The sequence below is a fragment of the Rattus norvegicus genome, chromosome 6 (assembly GCF_021556685.1).
Source record: "Rattus norvegicus strain SHRSP/BbbUtx chromosome 6, alternate assembly SHRSP_T2T, whole genome shotgun sequence".
Classification (NCBI taxonomy): Eukaryota; Metazoa; Chordata; class Mammalia; order Rodentia; family Muridae; genus Rattus; species Rattus norvegicus.
The window spans coordinates 9,920,151-9,942,068 of record NC_141539.1 but is presented as its reverse complement, the minus strand read 5'-3'; the positions used below and the strand labels follow the sequence as shown (position 1 = coordinate 9,942,068).

Sequence of the window (21,918 nt, the reverse complement as noted above, 5' to 3'; positions counted from 1 at the left end):
TATGAGATCCCATTTGTCAATTCTTGATCTTAGAGCATAAGCCATTGGTGTTTTGTTTAGGAAATTTTTTCCAGTGCCCATGTGTTCCAGATGCTTCCCTAGTTTTTCTTCTATTAGTTTGAGTGTGTCTGGTTTGATGTGGAGGTCCTTGATCCACTTCGACTTAAGCTTTGTACAGGGTGATAAGCATGGATCGATCTGCATTCTTCTACATGTTGCCCTCCAGTTGAACCAGCACCATTTGCTGAAAATGCTATCTTTTTTCCATTGGATGGTTTTGGCTCCTTTGTCAAAAATCAAGTGACCATAGGTGTGTGGGTTCATTTCTGGGTCTTCAATTCTATTCCATTGGTCTATCTGTCTGTCTCTGTACCAATACCATGCAGTTTTTATCACTATTGCTCTGTAATACTGCTTGAGTTCAGGGATAGTGATTCCCCCTGAAGTCCTTTTATTGTTGAGGATAGCTTTAGCTATCCTGGGTTTTTTGTTATTCCAGATGAATTTGCAAATTGTTCTGTCTAACTCTTTGAAGAATTGGATTGGTATTTTGATGGGGATTGCATTGAATCTGTAGATTGCTTTTGGTAAAATGGCCATTTTTACTATATTAATCCTGCCAATCCATGAGCATGGGAGATCTTTCCATCTTCTGAGGTCTTCTTCAATTTCTTTCTTCAGTGACTTGAAGTTCTTATTGTACAGATCTTTAACTTGCTTGGTTAAAGTCACACCGAGGTACTTTATATTATTTGGGTCTATTATGAAGGGTGTCGTTTCCCTAATTTCTTTCTCGGCTTGTTTCTCTTTTGTATAGAGGAAGGCAACTGATTTATTTGAGTTAATTTTATACCCAGCCACTTTGCTGAAGTTGTTTATCAGCTTTAGTAGTTCTCTGGTGGAACTTTTGGGATCACTTAAATATACTATCATGTCATCTGCAAATAGTGATATTTTGACCTCTTCTTTTCCGATCTGTATCCCTTTGATCTCCTTTTGTTGTCTGATTGCTCTGGCTAGAACTTCAAGAACTATATTGAATAAGTAGGGAGAGAGTGGGCAGCCTTGTCTAGTCCCTGATTTTAGTGGGATTGCTTCAAGTTTCTCTCCATTTAGTTTAATGTTAGCAACTGGTTTGCTGTATATGGCTTTTACTATGTTTAGGTATGGGCCTTGAATTCCTATTCTTTCCAGGACTTTTATCATGAAGGGGTGTTGAATTTTGTCAAATGCTTTCTCAGCATCTAATGAAATGATCATGTGGTTCTGTTCTTTCAGTTTGTTTATATAATGGATCACGTTGATGGTTTTCCGTATATTAAACCATCCCTGCATGCCTGGGATGAAGCCTACTTGATCATGGTGGATGATTGTTTTGATGTGCTCTTGAATTCGGTTTGCCAGAATTTTATTGAGTATTTTTGCGTCGATATTCATAAGGGAAATTGGTCTGAAGTTCTCTTTCTTTGTTGTGTCTTTGTGTGGTTTAGGTATAAGAGTAATTGTAGATTCGTAGAAGGAATTCGGTAGGGCTCCATCTGTTTCAATTTTGTGGAATAGTTTGGATAATATTGGTATGAGGTCTTCTATGAAGGTTTGATAGAATTCTGCACTAAACCCATCTGGACCTGGGCTCTTTTTGGTTGGGAGACCTTTAATGACTGCTTCTATTTCCTTAGGAGTTATGGGGTTGTTTAACTGGTTTATCTGTTCCTGATTTAACTTTGATACCTGGTATCTGTCTAGGAAATAGTCCATTTCCTGAAGATTTTCAAATTTTGTTGAATATAGGTTTTTATAGTAAGATCTGATGATTTTTTGAATTTCCTCTGGATCTGTAGTTATGTCTCCCTTTTCATTTCTGATTTTGTTAATTTGGACGCACTGTCTGTGTCCTCTCGTTAGTCTGGCTAAGGGTTTATCTATCTTGTTGATTTTCTCAAAGAACCAACTTTTGGTCCTGTTGATTCTTTCTATGGTCCTTTTTGTTTCTACTTGGTTGATTTCAGCTCTGAGTTTGATTATTTCCTGCCTTCTACTCCTCCTGGGTGTATTTGCTTCTTTTTGTTCTAGAGCTTTTAGGTGTGCTGTCAAGCTGCTGACATATGCTCTTTCCTGTTTCTTTCTGCAGGCACTCAGCGCTATGAGTTTTCCTCTTAGCACAGCTTTCATTGTGTCCCATAAGTTTGAGTATGTTGTATCTTCATTTTCATTAAATTCTAAGAAGTTTTTAATTTCTTTCTTTATTTCTTCCTTGACCAGGTTATCATTGAGTAGAGCATTGTTCAATTTCCACGTATATGTGGGCATTCTTCCCTTATTGTTATTGAAGACCAGTTTTAGGCCTTGGTGGTCCGATAGCACGCATGGGATTATTTCTATCTTTCTGTACCTGTTGAGGCCCGTTTTTTGACCAATTATATGGTCAGTTTTGGAGAAAGACCCATGAGGAGCTGAGAAGAAGGTATATCCTTTTGCTTTAGGATAGAATGTTCTATAAATATCCGTTAAGTCCATTTGGCTCATGACTTCTCTTAGTCTGTCGACATCACTGTTTAATTTCTGTTTCCATGATCTGTCCATTGATGAGAGTGGGGTGTTGAAATCTCCCACTATTATTGTGTGAGGTGCAATGTGTGTTTTGAGCTTTAGTAAGGTTTCTTTTACGTATGTAGGTGCCCTTGTATTTGGGGCATAGATATTTAGGATTGAGAGTTCATCTTGGTGGATTTTTCCTTTGATGAATATGAAGTGTCCTTCCTTATCTTTTTTGATGACTTTTAGTTGGAAATTGATTTTATTTGATATTAGAATGGCTACTCCAGCTTGCTTCTTCTGACCATTTGCTTGGAAAGTTGTTTTCCAGCCTTTCACTCTGAGGTAGTGTCTGTCTTTGTCTCTGAGGTGTGTTTCCTGTAGGCAGCAGAATGCAGGGTCCTCGTTGCGTATCCAGTTTGTTAATCTATGTCTTTTTATTGGGGAGTTGAGGCCATTGATATTGAGAGATATTAAGGAATAGTGATTATTGTTTCCCTTTATATTCATATTTGGATGTGAGGTTATGTTTGTGTGCTTTCATTCTCTTTGTTTTGTTGCCAAGACGATTAGTTTCTTGCTTCTTCTAGGGTATAGCTTGCCTCCTTATGGTGGGCTTTACCATTTATTATCCTTTGTAGTGCTGGATTTGTAGAAAGATATTGTGTAAATTTGGTTTTGTCATGGAATATCTTGGTTTCTCCATCAATGTTAATTGAGAGTTTTGCTGGATACAGTAACCTGGGCTGGCATTTGTGTTCTCTTAGGGTCTGTATGACATCAGTCCAGGATCTTCTGGCCTTCATAGTTTCTGGCGAGAAGTCTGGTGTGATTCTGATAGGTCTCCCTTTATATGTTACTTACCTTTTTCCCTTACTGCTTTTAATATTCTTTCTTTATTTTGTGCATTTGGTGTTTTGACAATTATGTGACAGGAGGTGTTTCTTTTCTGGTCCAATCTATTTGGAGTTCTGTAGGCTTCTTGTATGCCTATGGGTATCTCTTTTTTTAGGTTAGGGAAGTTTTCTTCTATGATTTTGTTGAAGATATTTACTGGTCCTTTGAGCTGGGAGTCTTCACTCTCTTCTATACCTATTATCCTTAGGTTTGATCTTCTCATTGAGTCCTGGATTTCCTGTATGTTTTGGACCAGTAGCTTTTTCCGCTTTACATTATCTTTGACAGTTGAGTCAATGATTTCTATGGAATCTTCCGCTCCTGAGATTCTCTCTTCCATCTCTTGTATTCTGTTGGTGAAGCTTGTATCTACAGCTCCTTGTCTCTTCTTTTGGTTTTCTATATCCAGGGTTGTTTCCATGTGTTCTTTCTTGATTGCTTCTATTTCCATTTTTAATTCCTTCATCTGTTTGATTGTGTTTTCCTGGAATTCTTTCAGGGATTTTTGCCATTCCTCTCTGTAGGCCTCTACTTGTTTATTAATGATTTCCTGTGTTTCCCTAAGTGTGTTCATATCTTTCTTGAAGTCCTCCAGCATCATGATCAAATATGATTTTGAAACTAGATCTTGCTTTTCTGGTGTGTTTGGATATTCCATGTTTGTTTTGGCGGGAGAATTGGGCTCCGATGATGGCATGCAGTCTTGGTTTCTGTTGCTTGGGTTCCTGCGCTTGCCTCTCGCCATCAGATTATCTCTAGTGTTACTCTGTTCTGCTATTTCTGACAGTGGCTAGACTGACCTATAAGCCTGTGTGTCAGGAGTGCTGTAGACCTGTTTTCCTCTCTTTCAGTCAGTTATGGGGACAGTGTGTTCTGCTTTCCGGCGTGTAGTTTTTCCTCTCTACAGGTCTTCAGCTGTTCTTGTGGGCCTGTGTCTTGAGTTCACCAGGCAGCTTTCTTGCAGCAGAAAATTTGGTCTTACCTGTGGTCCCGAGGCTCAGGTTTGCTCGTGGGTTGCTGCCCAGGGGCTCTCTGCAGCGGCAGCAACCAGGAAGACCTGTGCCGCCCCTTCCGGGAGCTTCAGTGCACCAGGGTTCCAGATGGTCTTTGGCTTTTTCCTCTGGCGTCCGAGATGTGTGTGCAGGGAGCAGTCTCTTCTGGTTTCCCAGGCTTGTCTGCCTCTCTGAAGGTTTAGCTCTCCCTCCCACGGGATTTGGGTGCAGAGAACTGTTTATCCGGTCTGTTTCTTTCAGGTTCCGGCGGTGTCTCAGGTGCAGGGGTCCTGCCGCTCCTGGGCCCTCCCCCACGGGAGCCCAGAGGCCTTATACAGTTTCCTCTTGGGCCAGGGATGTGGGCAGGGGTGAGCAGTGTTGGTGGTCTCTTCCGCTCTGCAGCCTCAGGAGTGCCCACCTGACCAGTCGGTTGGGTCTCTCTCTCACCGGGTCTGGGAGCAGAGAGCTGCTGCGGGCCGGGATCCGCGGGTGTGGGTAAAAGTAAGTATTTAAAACTTAGGTCTGTTATCAAATGAGACCTAGATGGGCTTGGTCTTGTTGTGTCACGTATAACTGACCTGACGTCTTCTGGGGTGTTTGTTTATTTGTTTGTTTTTAATCTTCTGAACTTCCAGGTACAACAAAATAATCTGATTTGTTTTATTGTTATAAAATGAGTCAAAATTATGTTATAACATATCATTCAATTTTCTTGCTTCTTCAAAGTCATTTTTAAAATAATATTCTAGGTATATTTGAAGTCCTAATACCAACTACAACCTAATATTTCAAACTCTAGATCATGCCACGTTCCCATGTTCACTTTAATTCATTTACTTGAAAGTTCCTAAGGATAAATTAAATACTATCTCTTCCAGAGAGTCTGAGACAGGGCAGAGAGCTTATTTTTGTTTTCTGCATTCTATTCTGCAAAATTTCTTAGTTTATACCAAAGAAACAGAGATGAACCTAATCCCCAACCTTTTTACGGTAATAACACTTAGGAAGCAAATTTTCCCCAAAAAGAAGGGGGATAAAAATCTGGAGTGAACATCAAACCAGATACACTCAAACTAATAGAAGAAAAACTAGGGAAGCATCTGGAACACATGGGCACTGGAAAAAAATTCCTGAACAAAACACCAATGGCTTATGCTCTAAGATCAAGAATCGACAAATGGGATCTCATAAAACTGCAAAGCTTCTGTAAGGCAAAGGACACTGTGGTTAGGACAAAACGGCAACCAACAGATTGGGAAAAGATCTTTACCAATCCTACAACAGATAGAGGCCTTATATCCAAAATATACAAAGAACTCAAGAAGTTAGACCGCAGGGAGACAAATAACCCTATTAAAAATGGGGCTCAGAGCTAAACAAAGAATTCACAGCTGAGGAATGCCGAATGGCTGAGAAACACCTAAAGAAATGTTCAACATCTTTAGTCATAAGGGAAATGCAAATCAAAACAACCCTGAGATTTCACCTCACACCAGTGAGAATGGCTAAGATCAAAAACTCAGGTGACAGCAGATGCTGGCGAGGATGCGGAGAAAGAGGAACACTCCTCCATTGTTGGTGGGATTGCAGACTGGTACAACCATTCTGGAAATCAGTCTGGAGGTTCCTCAGAAAATTGGACATTGAACTGCCTGAGGATCCAGCTATACCTCTCTTGGGTATATACCCAAAAGATGCCCCAACATATAAAAAAGACACGTGCTCCACTATGTTCACAGCAGCCTTATTTATAATAGCCAGAAGCTGGAAAGAACCCAGATACCCTTCAACAGAGAAATGGATACAGAAAATGTGGTACATCTACACAATGGAATATTACTCAGCTATCAAAAACAATGACTTTATGAAATTCGTAGGCAAATGGTTGGAACTGGAAAATATCATCCTGAGTGAGGTAACCCAATCACAGAAAAACACACATGGTATGCACTCATTGATAAGTGGCTATTATCCCAAATGCTTGAATTACCCTAGATGCCTAGAACACATGAAGCTCAAGACGGATGATCACAACGTGAATGCTTCACTCCTTCTTTAAAAGGGGGAACAAGAATATCCTTGGCCGGGAATAGAGAGGAAGAGATTAAAACAGAGACTGAAGGAACACCCATTCAGAGCCTGCCCCACATGTGGCCCATACATATACAGCCACCCAATTAGACAAGATGGATGAAGCAAAGAAGTGCAGGCCGACAGGAGCTGGATGTAGATCTCTCCTGAGAGACACAGCCAGAATACAGCAAATACAGAGGCGAATGCCAGCAGTAAACCACTAACTGAGAACAGGACCCCCGTTGAAGGAATCAGAGAAAGAACTGGAAGAGCTTGAAGGGGCTCGAGACCCCATATGAACAACAATGCCAAGCAACTAGAGCTTCCAGGGACTAAGCCACTACCTAAAGACCATACATGGACTGACCCTGGACTCTGACCTCATAGGTAGCAATGAATATCCTAGTAAGATCACCAGTGGAAGCGGAAGCCCTGGGTCCTGCTAAGACTGAACCCCCAGCGAACGTGATTGTTGGGGGGAGGGCGGCAATGGGGGGAGGATGGGGAGGGGAACACCCATCAAGAAGGGGAAGGGGACGGATTAGGGGGATGTTTGCCTGGAAACCGGGAAAGGGAATAACACTCGAAACGTAAATAAGAAAAACTCAAGTTAAAAAAAAAAAAAAAGAAAAGAAATATGGCGAATGTCAACACAGAAACAGGAGATAATTGAGGCCAGGTTTAGTGGTCCACAGGCTGCTAAAAGTGTTCTGGAACAAGTCTTTTATTCTATCACAAAAAAAAAAATCTGGAGTGAAAAACAAACAAAAACAAAAAAAAGATTAAATAATATTTTAAAAATAAGTAAATAAATATAATAAATAAATACGTAGAATTTAAAAAAGAGACAAGTTGGGGTTAAAGCACTGGATTCTGAGTTTCTACTTATTCAGAAACCGTAAACCAACCCTTCCTCCATTTTCTGACTTCCAACTCTTCATCTTATTGCATACAAAGGTACCTTTCTGGTTGATTATTTTCTTTCTTTCTTCCAAGTTCATACTAGATAATGTCCAAATCTTTAAGCAACTTTTAAAGTGCAATGGAAATATGTCTTTTGAGAAAACCTCCCTCTTAAATGAATAATGACAGAAAATGAAACCAAGGGGCAAAGCCAACTTTTGGAATTTCAAACTTCTCAAAGAAAAGTTGGTTAAGAGGAAATTTAAATCCCAACACAGTGACTGAAGTGTTTTCCACACAACACTGATATATTTTCATGGATTGATTATTTTTATATTTATTTTTTTGGATTATATAATTAAATGGTCAGTTACCTTCAAATGTCCAATGACATAAAAACATAGCTGAGTCTATAAGAACTCTAATAACTGTTATCTGCAAATTCAGGATAAAATTTCTTACACAATCTGGTACTTGATGTCTTTTGAGAAAACTTCCCTCTTAAGGGCAAAAAATGAAACCAAGATGAAAGCCATTTGATCATTTGCATTTTGTAGGTTCTATTAGCACAGTAAAATGTTAAATTACCTGACCGTCCATCTCGCTGGAAATCCACGTGATACCATTCTCCATCATTGACTTTCTTCTGAAGGGCTTTGATTTTTATAGTACCTGATCCCATGTCTAAGAGGAGGTACAAGTGGCCATCCAGCATTTCAATAGCAAAAAAGTCAACCTTAATCATCTGCGGGTGCTTGGCATCCTTCTGATGTCTTGGCTTGCCATGGCTAAACAAGATGAGGCCATTTGGCTCCGTTGTACGGAAATCAAATGATATTGAGCCTGTTTTCTTTGCATTCCACTTAGGCAAAGAAATGAAAGATTCCGGGGTCTCAAAAGTGATTGGGTCTAAGGTTGCCACATTTTCACACTTAAAAGCCACCACACCATGGATCTTCATCTTAGGATCTCCTTGCTTGGCAAGTCGCGATAACTCCAGTCTTACATCATTATTTTTATATACGACCTGTGGGTAGAGAATAGCAGTGAGGATATAGACTCTATATATGTGTAACTTGTCTGTAGCTCATGAAAAAACATAAAATACTGATTTTATTGTAATTTTCAAACAGATAAATTTCAGCCAGCAACTCACTTGAATAACAACCGTTTGATTGTTTAGCCAAAATGGAAAAATGTGTAAACCCAGAAGCTGAGATAGATACATCCATTATGTATCTTAACCTTGTAAAATTATTATGAGAAGTAGATGTGCTGAAATTCCCCACAATCCCCACTAAAAGTGAGATGCCAAAATCCTGTCTTGCACTGGGCAGTGGTAATAGCTGAGTACTGTTAGGAGATATAGAACTACAACATGGGAAACAGTCTTCAAAGTTTTATTCAATATATGATCCTGCTACTTTATTTTTAATTAATGCAAATGTCAGGTAAATGTTCTGTATTGTTATCCAAGGTACTTCATCTTAAGGGACAAGGTAGTTCTTGTTGCTTGGGGGGGGTAGTCATAGAGCTTTTTCGACATGAAATAACACACAGGGAAAATTACATTAAATTAGCAAAAATTTTGATATGAAGATATGAATCATACCTTTTCTTACAAAATGCATATGCTGAGTAATCACATTTATACACATACAGCTTATAGAAACATAATGGTGAATTAGTTATTTATATAAAGATGAGTATAACTCTATCTAAGGGGTGGAAAATGTCCCAGAAACCAATATTGCCAGGTTCTAAATTCATTTATTCACAAATAATACTATGAACCAAACTGACACAGAATGCATGTAATGACTTAATAAGAAAATGCATTTAAGAGAGAAAATCTGTATCAAGGCAAGATAATGTCAACTGCATTATACGACTTAGATAATAGCTATTATATCAGCCTACATGAGAAGAGATAGCTATCTCTTTATCATGCCTAAAAAATGACTTCTACTGTTTTCTGTAAGTTAGAAAAAATAGAAAATGAAACCCATACACATAATTGGTTTTTATATTTGCTTTTCATCAAATAAATAAGAGACATCTTGTCAATGTTGAGCCTGCGGCTCCAGTTTTCTTTTATCTTCAGGATGGATTACTATAAGGCACAGGATATCCTTTATTCTTTGAATAAATATGTACAATGGCTTAATAAGCATCCACTAACAACAAAAGAAGAGAAAATGAATTAAATCATCACAAAGGAGAATTACACTAATTCTTAAGAATACTGTCTTAAAAGGAGGGAGCACTATTATGCCTCGGGGAAGTTGATTTAGGGTCGTCTTTCTTTGGAGATCTTTAGCAGTGGAGAAAATGTTCTTTCTGGGTGATTTTCAAGGCTCTCATCATGGCTTTTGTGCTGCCCATTCTGCTACTTTCTCATCGCTCCTTGGGATTTTATGAGACTATTTGGGGATCACTTGTGCATTCGTTGAAACAGGATTCTCTGATCTGCGTGACACAGGTGATTCCACTCATCAACAGTAAATTGTTAGCTGTAAACTCCAACTGCTTCCGCAGAGGTGGGTGTTTCTAATGTGAAGGAGTCTGGCTATGGACAGTTAGTTGTCTTATCTCATGACTAGGACATCATGAATAGGAGAGAGTTGGAGGGCATGAGATTAATGAAACTGTTAGCAACCTTACAGTTTTGTGCATTCTAACAGTGAGGGAATTTGGGAAGATACTAAGAAGAAGTAGGAAATTTTCCCTTGGCCATACAAACTACCCCCAGCTGAGATGAAATGAATTCCCACCTTGATCTACATCTTTGTATAAGTAGGAACCTTGCTCACTCTTGCATAGCATTAATTCAGTGCCCAGCATACGTCATCATTCCATGTTTGCTAAGAACAAACCAAGTTCACTTTGCCAAACCAGGTTCTCAGGTCATGGACTTTATTAAAGTGTTATAATTATAGTTTAGGCATGCAAGTAGAATATGCAAAAATGTGAGATTGTGAACCAACATCAAAACCATTGTGACACAAATGTATTTTTCTAGAGAAATTTTTAAGCATTTGTGAATGTCCAGTTTGTTAACATGTTGGCCTATACACTGCACTGGAGAAACTCATGTTAAAGTTCATTCTGTAGGGTATGAATTACTTCTATAGTGAATAATGCCCACATGTAACCTAGAGAGATGAAAATTTATTTTCAGAGCAGATTCATATTGTTCATTTTTCTTCCCATTCTGTGTTCCCTGAAAGGCTTTCATGGGAAACAGAAAAGCAATTTGAGACATATACACTTTTCACTGTCAGGTTACCACAATTCTTTTATCTGACTCACATTCCATAATTACCCTATTTTCAAGAGTTAGACTTACTCTTATAATGACCCAATTCCAGTTCAGTTAGTCTAACCAGTGCCTTTAAGTATTCTAAGCATTCTTAGAACTCATGTGTAAACTATTTTTACTTTTCTAAAAGAATTTGGTGCTTAATCATAGGGCTACTTTATGATTGCTCATGGGATTGTGTTTTATTTAAAAAGTAGAGTTCCACTCTTAACTAATACATACATACACATATACGCAGATGATATATATTCAATTTAATCATTGGTAACACTAGTGAATATTCCTTTAGATCTAATTTTAGAATCTAAGCATTCGAAGGAATATTGATATAGTTTTAAATCATTTCAAAATGCTGAATTTAATCTCCCTACTCCATTGGCTGCTACCTACCTATGTATGAAAGGAAGACAGACAAGATATAACTATCAAGACTTTGCACTTTGCTTGGTTTAATTTTTGTTTGTTCAGTATTTAATCTGCCATGTAATTTTAATGCATTATTATTACATTTCCTTTTTTATATGTTAAGAACTTTAAAATGCCTCTTTAAGCTTAATATACAAGAATGCAAAACAAGTATGTAAGTATAGACTTGCATTTGAGGTAGATAATGCTGAATATTTATTCCTGATCTTGATAATAATACTGAAAAATGTATCCACAATGAAGAGAAAATGATTATAGTTAGGGAATGTATAACAGTACATATATATTATATATATATATAATATATATGTGCCCTATTTTAATTTGCATACTACAATCTTTGCTTAGTGACTTCTGTGTATCTTATGTTCCTAATTTCTAAAGAGAACAGGTCAAAAGGAAAGGCATTCCATGTGTGAATTCGTGGACTGTTCTCCTCTTAGTGTATGTAATTTGAGCCAGAAATAAAAAACACATGTTTTGTCTGTCCTTATGCTGTTGCCCTTATGATGTGGCTTGAGATGTTAGCATAATGTCCCCTATTTTGAGGCAAATTTGAACAATAAAGTATTAGAAAAGAGAAAGTTCAGACCACCTTAAAGTATACAGAGGTACCTTGAGCATTATGCTAAAGGCTTCTACAGAGGCAACTGATAGATAGACACAGCTTTTCTGAGGGAGTCAGGGTATATGTAATTAGTAGGGAATCATTTACTATTCACATGAGTAATTTTAAAATTAAGGATACGCATCAGTTAAGAGATTTCAAGGAAATTCTTAAATTAATTAACATGCAATAATGACATCTTTAAAGAATAAACTGTGACAGCATGTAGGGTGGCAAAAGCTCTGTGAAACAAGAAGCTATGCAGATAGATGTCTAGGCATTACACTGGAGGGAGCCCACCCAGAAGAAACAAAGGCATATTTTAAACCATCCTGAATTTCCTTCCCATATTTGAGAATGGTTACACATGAAGGGGTTTCCTTTTAATTTTCTCCTATCTGGGATCACTCCATGACTCCTCTCGGCATAGCAGTGAATGTGTCTGAAACACAACCAAAAGGTAGTCCACAGGCAAGGAATAAAGAGTCATTTCAAACTAGCAGGAAGTTGTACTTGGCTGAAGACATCTCAAGAAGAACTTAAAATGTATCAAAACTCTTATATTTGATATATTAAATTATTTTTAAGCAATGTCCTAATGATATGTTCAATTTATTCCTATATGCACTTTAGGTACATACTAAAGCAACATACTTAAGAAAATGTAAATTTGTTCCAGTTTCTGCCTACGTCTGGTAGCTGAAAGCCAGTCACCAAGGAACACTGACACACCTGAGAGTAGAGGTTAAAAACAACTCTTCTGTTCTGAGCAACCTGCCTGCAGGCCTCGGGACACACAACCCAGGAGCAGTCAGGGGCAGGACCCTTCCAGTTTTTACCTGTGCCCAGAGCTGAAAGTCAGGCACTAAGGAAAGCTGACACACCTGAGAGCAGAGGTAACACCAACTCTTCTGCTCCAAGCAACCCTTATGCAGGCCTCAGGACACACAACCCCAGGAGCAGTCTGGGAAAGGGCCCATCCATTTCAGTCTACTCCCGGAGCTGAACTGGTCCCACAGTTCTCATACCCAGATCAAGCTGTAAGAAAACAGGTCTACAGGAGTGCTGGCACGCAGGCTTACAGGAGGGTCAAGCCACTGTCAGAGACAGCAAGACAAGCTAACACCAAAGACAGTCTGGTGATGAGAGGCAAACACAAGAACATAAGACTACTAGGCATAATCAGAGACCAGTTCTCCCACCAAAGCAAACACTAGATATCCATGCAGAACAGAAAATATTTGGATTCAAAACCACATCTCATGATGAGGCTAGAGGACTTTAAGAATGACGTAAATAACTCCCTTAAAGAAACACAGGACACCACAGGCAAAAAAGTAGAAGCCCTTAAAGAGGAAACACAAAAAATCCCTCAAAGAATTACAGGAAAACTCAACCAAACAGGTGAAGGAAATGAACCAAACTATCCAGGATATAAAAATAGAAATAGAAACAATAAAGAAATCATAAAGAGAGACAACACTGGACGTACAAAATCAAGGAAAGCAATCAGGGCTCATACATACAAGAATTACCAACAAAATAGAAGGGAGACTCTCAGGGGCAGAAGATACCATAGGAAACATTGATACAATTGTCAAAGAAAATGTAAAATGTAAAGAGCTCATAACAAAAACATACAGGAAATCCAGGACACAATGAGAAAAACAAACCTAAGGATAATGGGTATAGAAGAGAGCAAAGATTCCCAACTTAAAGGGCAGGTAATATCTTCAACAAAATTATAGAAGAAAGCTACCCTAACCTAAAGAAAGAGATGCCTATAAACAAACAAGAAGCCTACATGGGGGCTGGAGAGATGGCTCAGAGGTTAAGAGCACTGTCTGCTCATCCAGAGGTCATAAGTTCAATTCCCAGCAACCACATGATGGCTCACAACCATCTGTAATGAAATCTGGTGCCCTCTTCTGGCCTGCACGTGTACATGCAGGTGGAACGCTGTATACATAATAAATAAATCTAAAAAAAAAAAAAAAAAAAAGAACAAGAAGCCTACATAACTGCAAATAAATTGACCCAGAAAGGAAATTCCTTCTGTCACATAATAGTCAATACACCAAACCCCCCCCCAAAAAGAAAGAATATTAAAAGCAGTAACAGGAAAAGGTCAAGTAACATATAAAAGGCAGACCTATCATAATTACACCAGACTTCTCACCAGAGACTGTGAAAGCAAGAAGATCCTGGGCAGATGTCATAAAGACCGTAAGAGAACATAAATGCCAGCCCAGGTTACTATATCTAGTAAAACTCTCAATTAACATAGATGGAGAAACCAAGCTATTCCATGACAAAACCAAATTTACACAATATCTTTCCACAAATCGAGCCCTACAAAGGATAACAGATGGAAAATTCGAACACCAGGAGGGAAACTACACCCTAGAAAAAGCAAGACAGTAATATCCTTGCAACAAACCCAAAAGAAGGGAGACACACAAGCAATTCCACCTCTGACAAAAAAAAAAAAAAAAAAAAAAAAAAAAAAAAAAAAAAAAAAAAAAAAAACAGAAAACAACAATCCTTATTCCTAAATATCTCTTAACATCCATGGATTCCATTCCCCAATAAAAAGACATAGACTAACAGACTGGATACATAAAGAGGACCCAGCATTTTGCTGCATGCAGGAAACACACCTCAGTGACAAAGAGACACACTACCTATGAGTAAAAAGCTGCAAAACAATTTTCCAAGCAAATGGTTCCAAGAAACAATCTGGAGTAGCCATTCTAATATAGAATAAATTCAACCTTCAACCAAAAGTTATCAAAAATGATAAGGAGGGGAACTTGATATTCATCAGAGGAAAAATCCGCCAAGATGAACTCTCAACCTGAATATCTATGCTTCAAATGCAAGGGAACCTACATTCATAAAAGATACCTTAGTAAAGCTCAATGCACACATTGTACCTCACACAATAATGGCGGGAGATTTCAACAACCTACTCTCATCAATGGACAGATCATGGAAATAGAAACTAAACAGAGACATAGAGAAATTAACAAAAGTTATGAACCCAATGAATTTAACAGATATTTACAGAACATTTCATCCTAAAGTTAAATGAGGATCAGGTAAACCATCTAAACCATCTCATAACTCCTAAAGAAATTGAAGCAGTTATTAAAAGTCTCCCAACCAAAAAAGGCCAGGACCAGTGGGTTCAGTGCAGAAATCTATCAGACCTTCATAGAAGACCTCATATCAATACTGTTCATACTATTCCACACAATAGAAACAAAAGGAGCACAACCCAATCCCTTCTATGTCACAGTTACACTTATACCTAAACCACAAAAAGACCCAACAAAAAGAGAACTTCAAACAAATTTCCCTTATGAATATTGACACAAAAATACTCAATAAAATTCTCGCAAACTGAATCCAAGAACACATCAAAACAATCATCCATCATGATCAAGTAGGCTTCATTCCACGGATGCAGGGATGGTTTAATATATGGAAATCCATCAATGTAACCCACTATGTAAAAAAAAAACTCAAAGGAAATAAACACATGATCATCTCATTAGATGCTGAGAAAGCATTTGACAAAATTCAACACCTCTTCATAATAAAAGTCCTGGAAAGATCAGGAATTCAAGGCCATACCTAAACATAGTAAAAGCAATATATAGCAAACCACTAGCCAACATTAAACTAAATGGAGAGAAACTTGAAACAATCCCACTAAAAATCTGGACAAGGCTGCCCATTCTCTCCCTACTTATTCAATATTATACTCAAAGTCCTAGCCAGAGCAACCAGAAAACAAAAGGAGGTCAAAGGGAAACCAATTGGAAAGGAAGAAATCAAAATATCACTTTATGCAGAAGTTATGACAGTATACTTAAGTGACCCCAAAAGTTCTACCAGAGAACTACTAAGCCTGATAAACAACTTCGGCAAAGTGGCTGGATATAAAATTAACTCAAACAAATCTACTCAAAGGATATACCAGCTGAGAAAGGAATTAGGTAAATGACACCCTTCACAATAGTCACAAATAACATAAGATATATTGGTGTGACTCTAACTAAGCAAGTGGAAGACTGTATGCCAAGAACTTCAAGTCCTTGAAGAAAGAAATGGAAGATCTCAGAAGATTGAAAGATCTCCCATGCTTATGGATTGGCAGAAATAATATAATAAAAATGGCCATGTTGACAAAAGCAATCTACAGATTCAATGCAATCCCTATCAAAATCCCAACTCAATTCTTCATAGAGTTAGAAAAAGCAATTTGCAAATTCATTTGGAATAAGAAAAAATCAAAGATAGCTAAAACTATCCTCAACAATAAAAGAAGTTCTGGGGGAATCACCATCCCTGATCTCAAGGTGTATTACAGAGTAATAGAGGTAAAAAATGTATGATATTAGTACAGAGACAGGCAGGTAGAGCCATGGAAAACAACTGAAGATCCAGAAATGAACCCACCCAGCTATGGTTGCTTAATATTTGACAAAGGAGCTAAAACCATCCAGTGGAAAAAAACATAGCACTCTCAACAAATGGTGCTGGATCAACTGAAGGTCACCATGAAGAAGAGTGCAAATTGAACCATTCTTACCACCTTTTACAAAGCTTAAGTCCAAGTGGATCAAGGATCTCCACATCACACCAAATAAACTCTAACTAATAGAAGAAAAAGTGGGGAAAAGCCTTGAACACATGGGCACTGGGGAAAATTTCCTGAACAGAATACCAATTTCTTATGTTCTAAGATCAAGAATCAAAAAATGGAACCTCATAAAATTACCAATCTTCTGTAAGACAAAAGAGACTGCCATTAGGAAAGAACTGCAACCAACAGGTTCAGAAAAGATCTTTACCAATCCTACATCTGATAGAGGGCTAATATCCAAAATATATGAAGAACTCAAGAAGTTAAGCTCCAGAGAGTCAAATAACTCTATTAAAAAGTGGGGTACAGACCTAAACAAAGAATTGTCAGCTGAGGAATATCGCACGGCTGAGAAGCACCTAAAGAAATATTCAACATCCTTAGTCATCAGGGAAATCCAAATCAAAACTACCCTGAGATTCCACATCACACCAGTCAGAATGGCTAAGATCAAAAACTCAGGTGACAGCAGATGCTGGTGTGGATGTGGAGAAAGAGGAACACTCCTCCATTGTTGGTGGGATTGCAGACTGGTACAACCACTCAGTTGGAAATCAGTCTGGAGGTGCCTCAGAAAATTGGACATTGAACTACCTGAGGACCCAGCTATACCTCTCCTGGGCTTATACCCAAAAGATGCCCCAACATATAACAAAGACACATGCTCCACTATGTTCATAGCACCTTATTTATAATAGCCAGAAGCTGGAAAGAACCCAGATGCCCTTCAACAGAGGAAGGATAGAGAAAATATGGTACATCTACACGATGGAGTATTAAAAACAATGACTTCATGAAATTCATAGGCAAATGGATGTAAATAAGATATGTAATCCTGAGAGAGGTAGTAACCCAATCACTAAAAACCAAACATGGTATGCACACACTGATAAGTGGATATTTAGCCTAAAATCTCAAATTACCCTAAATACAATCCACAGACCACATGAAGCTCAAGAAGGACGACCAACGTGCAGATGCTTCAGTCCTCCTTAAAAGGGGGAATAAAAATATTCATAGGAGGAGATATGGAGAGAAAGTTTGAAGCAGAGACTGAAGGGATGGCCATTCAGAGCCTGCCCCACCTGGGGATTCACCCCATATACAAGCAGCCACCAAACCTAGACAATATTGCTGTTGCCAAGAAGTGCATGCTCACAGGAGCCTGAAATAGCTCTCTCCTGAGAGGCTCGTCCTGAGCATGACAAATACAGAGGTGAATGCTAGCAGCAAACCATTGAACTGAGTCCCCGTTGGAAAGTTAGAGAAAGGTTTGAAGGAGCTGAAGGGGCTTGCAACCCCATACCAACCAGAGCTCCCAGGGACTAAACCACTACCCAAACACTATACATGGACAGACTCATGGCTCCAGCTGCATATGTCTCAGAGGATAGCCTTGTTGTGCAACAATGAGGGGAGAAGCCCTTGGTCCTGCCAAGGCTGGACCCCCCTGCCAGTGTTAGGAAATGTAATGGTGAGAAGTGGGTTGTGGTTGGGGAGAGGGAACACCCTCATAGAAGAAGGGGGATGGGGGACAGGTTATGGGGGGCTGATGGATGGGAAACCAGGAAAGGGAATGACATTTGAAATGTTAATAAAAAAAGAAAATGTAATTTTATTCACTCTTCTGTACATATACCCAGGCCAGTAGAAGACTGAGAGAGAACAGTTCAGTTTGTTTTAAATACATATTCATTATATATATATATATATATATATATATATATATATACACACACCTCAAGTGTTTGTTCAAGCAACATACACTGAAATATAAAATTTCTATACTACTAAATATGAATTCATTTATTCTAAACAAATCAAAGTTGCTATAAGTAGTATGTGATATAAATTATAGTGTATGATATATCTCTCAAAATATATTAGTAGCCAGGCACATTTGTATGTAGCTTTATTCCAACACCTTGGAAGCAAAGATAGTTGGATCTCTAGTAGTTTGAGGGTAGACTGGCTTATCTACTGAATTCCTGTCTCCAAGGGAAATGATAAGTATATAATATAGATCAGTGAATATCATACATATAACCAAATATACACACATGATATTTGATAATTTTAAACTGAAAAAGTCCTTGTTAAAAGACCTGGCAAAGATCTTCAACACAAAGCAGAGTTTTGCATTTCTAAGGTTTGCACTACCCACACAAAGACTGTAATAAAAAGAAAAATAAATAAACAAAAGGAGAGGAGAAGAAAAACTCACTTGGCTTACAACTGAGAGTAGAAAATTAAGTTAAGCATGTTGGTTCCTGCAATTCCAGCCCTCAGGAGGCAGAGGCAGGAGATTATCCAAGCAGCCTTGGCTACAGGGTGAGTTGCAAACCAGGGAGACTTTGTTAAATAACAAAGCAAAAGGAAGCTAGAACAAAGGGAGGGATTTTAACATGTCTTCTATGTTCTGACCACATGGGGAGACAGATAAATAAACGAAGATCACTGGTGACACTTAGGTATCATGGTTGGGCACCATCCTGACTTCTACCAATCAAAATTTATTCTGAATCTCATTTCTTTAAAGAGACAAATGAACATTTCATTGGCAGTAAAAGGTCATGGGGCCAGTAGAACTGTGAGACATAGATTTGTTCTTGATAAACATGGCTGAACCACCCATGCACTTCTGTGCTGTGGAGGTGAATGAATGCGGGGGAGGAACGAAGGACTTTGAGAAAGAAAGGGCAGATGAACATGACTCTTACACAAAGTAACCCAATAGGACACTAAGAAAGCCATACAACACCAAGACACCTAATATTAGTGAGAGGAGCACAGGGGATTTCACGGATGGTAGAGCTTATTTTAAGGAAGGATGACTGGGGTTTTTTCCTAGAGGAAGATTTGGTGGTTTTACCACTAATTTAATCCTATTCCGAGGTAGACTGCAGACAAAATCTTTAGGTAAATATGTCACGTTCTCCAAACAAAAACAACAAATCTTTTCATTAGAAAAGATTAAAACTATAATAACATTTATCAATAAGAGCTCTTGACATTTAAGCTGATACCAAAAGTTTGTTAGCGTCTGGAAGGGAAAAAAATCCACAGTACTCTATGTAATGTAGAGAAACATTTTGTCTCAGACTCAGTTGAACAACCTAATGTGTCCTGTTCATAAAAATGAAATAAAATCATCAGTGCTTTGTCCTTCCTACATAAAATAAGTAAAGCCATGTGGACAGCTCTAGATGCAAGCTGATAAAGATAACTTGGAAATCAGGCTGTCCTGCCCCAGGTAATAATTTCCTATACTGCGGCCTTCAGTGCTCTCCTCAGTGAGCAGCCGAAGAATCAGGACCAATAAACTGTGGTGCCTGTTTTTCCCACGGCAATGATTTTACAATAACTTTGGGACAGGAATTTCAGAAAATTGGTCTCAAACTTCAGTAATGTCACATTTGACATGGAGCTGCAAACTCGTTCCCCAGTGAGAGCACTTATTTAGACTCTGAAGGAGACACTGAGAAACAACAAAATACAATGTTTACTGTTACTTAAGAAGTAGCAGATGAAGATATGTTTAGCATTAATCTCTCATTAATCTGCAGAAATAACATACCATAAATTAGGGTTTAAAGTTTCTGTTCCAAAACAGCAGCTACTGCTCAAAGGAGAAAGGTCTGGTGACTTTATTAAAAAAAAATCATTAATCTGTCAGTCTTGATAAGGGAAACATAATCATAATCATGACTAACTTGGTAAGGAAACTAATCTTCCCAGAAATCAGTATAATTTCTTTGAGCTTCAAAGAGCAAGAATGAATGTCTTGTATAGATTAACAAAAATTACTAATAAAAATTACTTTAGCATTCTTACACCCATGAGATCAATGAAATTTCTTCTACTATACAATTTTACATTTTTTAATGAAGTGGCCATATGTGGAAATACAAAATATATAATTTAGTTTGTATTTATATATAAACTAGTCATATATGCATCTAGTATATATACATATATGCCCAAATTATAAAATAAAATACCATTTACTATAAAGTCTTTCTTTTCCCTACTATGATGATTCAGTAGGTGTTCCTTGTGAAATACCACACTTCTGAAGTTGGAATGTACCATTTTCCCAGTTCATTATTTTGCCATCCTAGTCTTATAAACTTCTTCCCAGGAATATTTCATAAGCATAGTATTTTGATGTAAATTATGTTCCGTGGTTAAAAGTACATGCATGTGTGTTTGTATGTAAAACCTTTTTGATATAGATTTGAACTATTTGAAACAAGCACTTAGAAGTTGGCTCTGCTGAAACGACCTGACTCCTGATCTAGCCCACAAGGTAACCAAAGGCAGGATAAAAGCTTTGCATCTGTGCCTTTCCTTGGCATCCTTGCTGGGTCATCTGCTTGCCTCTGCCCATGAGCGTAACTACCACTCAGAGTGTTGGTCTACCCTTCCTCATCTGCCCTCAGGGCTTAAGGTGCAGAGAACCCACTGTATTAAATGGCGGTCATTCTGTGGAATCTCCAAAGATAGTCACTGGGACCAAGGTCTTCTGGCCCTTAGAAAAGAACAATAATACGGGATGCTGAAGCTGTACCCCGAGCAGAAGTAATTCTCTCCAGACCACTAGATACAATGATGGTGAGCAGACTTCTGGGCACTCACAGAGCTAATAAAATGATCAACAAACCCACACCTAAGCAAGAACTGCTTTCATAGAGGTCCTTGTCCTTTACACAATTTTATTCTCTATTCGATCTTAAAGCTCATGTCAGAGTCCTGCTTGGAGATCTCTAGGACCCTTGCTAAAACTGTGTTATTCTGTTATCTGACCAGCCTCTTACAATATCTTATCAGAAAGGATGTTGAAACCTAACCCATTAGAGCTGCCAGATTCTGGTCATTTGTCCTAAATGTTTCTGTTATATAACTTCTGCTTAAGGTGAAAAGTCCAAATTGATTTCTTCTATTCGTGGCTACTTACTGGAACCTGCATAGTATTTTAATATATCCTTTTGCCATTAGTTCTTAAGGATCACTACATAGGATAATCTCATACAGAAGATTCCATGACTGAACATTCTCGTTTGTCTCACTGAGCTATTTATTCTTGGCTCACGTCCACATCACTTAGGTATTATAGATTTATAATATATTCTGCTATGTCTGCTAAGCCATTTCTGTTAGCTGTACTACAATGTACTTTCATGACAGCGTACCGAGGTTTATGTTTTCTCTGTGGACAGGGTAAATGTCTGCAATGGTATTTGTAACAAATAAACATTTGTAACTATTCAAGTACCTTTGATCTGTTCACCCTACATACAGAAAATCATACATTAAAATTTATTTAAAGGGCTTTTTTACTTTCTAAGATTATAATGTAATTATCTTTCTCCATTCTCTTAAAGAAATTTATGATTTTTTTACTTATTTTTTCTTTATTTGAGACAGAGTCTCACTTTATATTCTCAGTTGGTCTTGAACTCAGAATCTCCTTGCATCTGTTTCCTGGTATTTGATGCTTGGAACACTA

At 38.1% G+C, this 21,918-nt stretch overlaps 1 protein-coding gene across 45 annotated transcripts in view; it reads right to left on the bottom strand.

The window, feature by feature from the left end:
• Nrxn1 (neurexin 1) overlaps positions 1 to 21,918 on the bottom strand; it is a 1,143,874-nt gene that overhangs the window by 616,576 nt on the left and 505,380 nt on the right. For all 45 annotated transcript variants that reach the window (NM_021767.4, NM_001434104.1, NM_001434105.1 and 42 more), the window contains 1 exon segment: positions 7,989 to 8,427. In NM_021767.4, coding sequence (NP_068535.3) covers positions 7,989 to 8,427 — 439 coding nt within the window.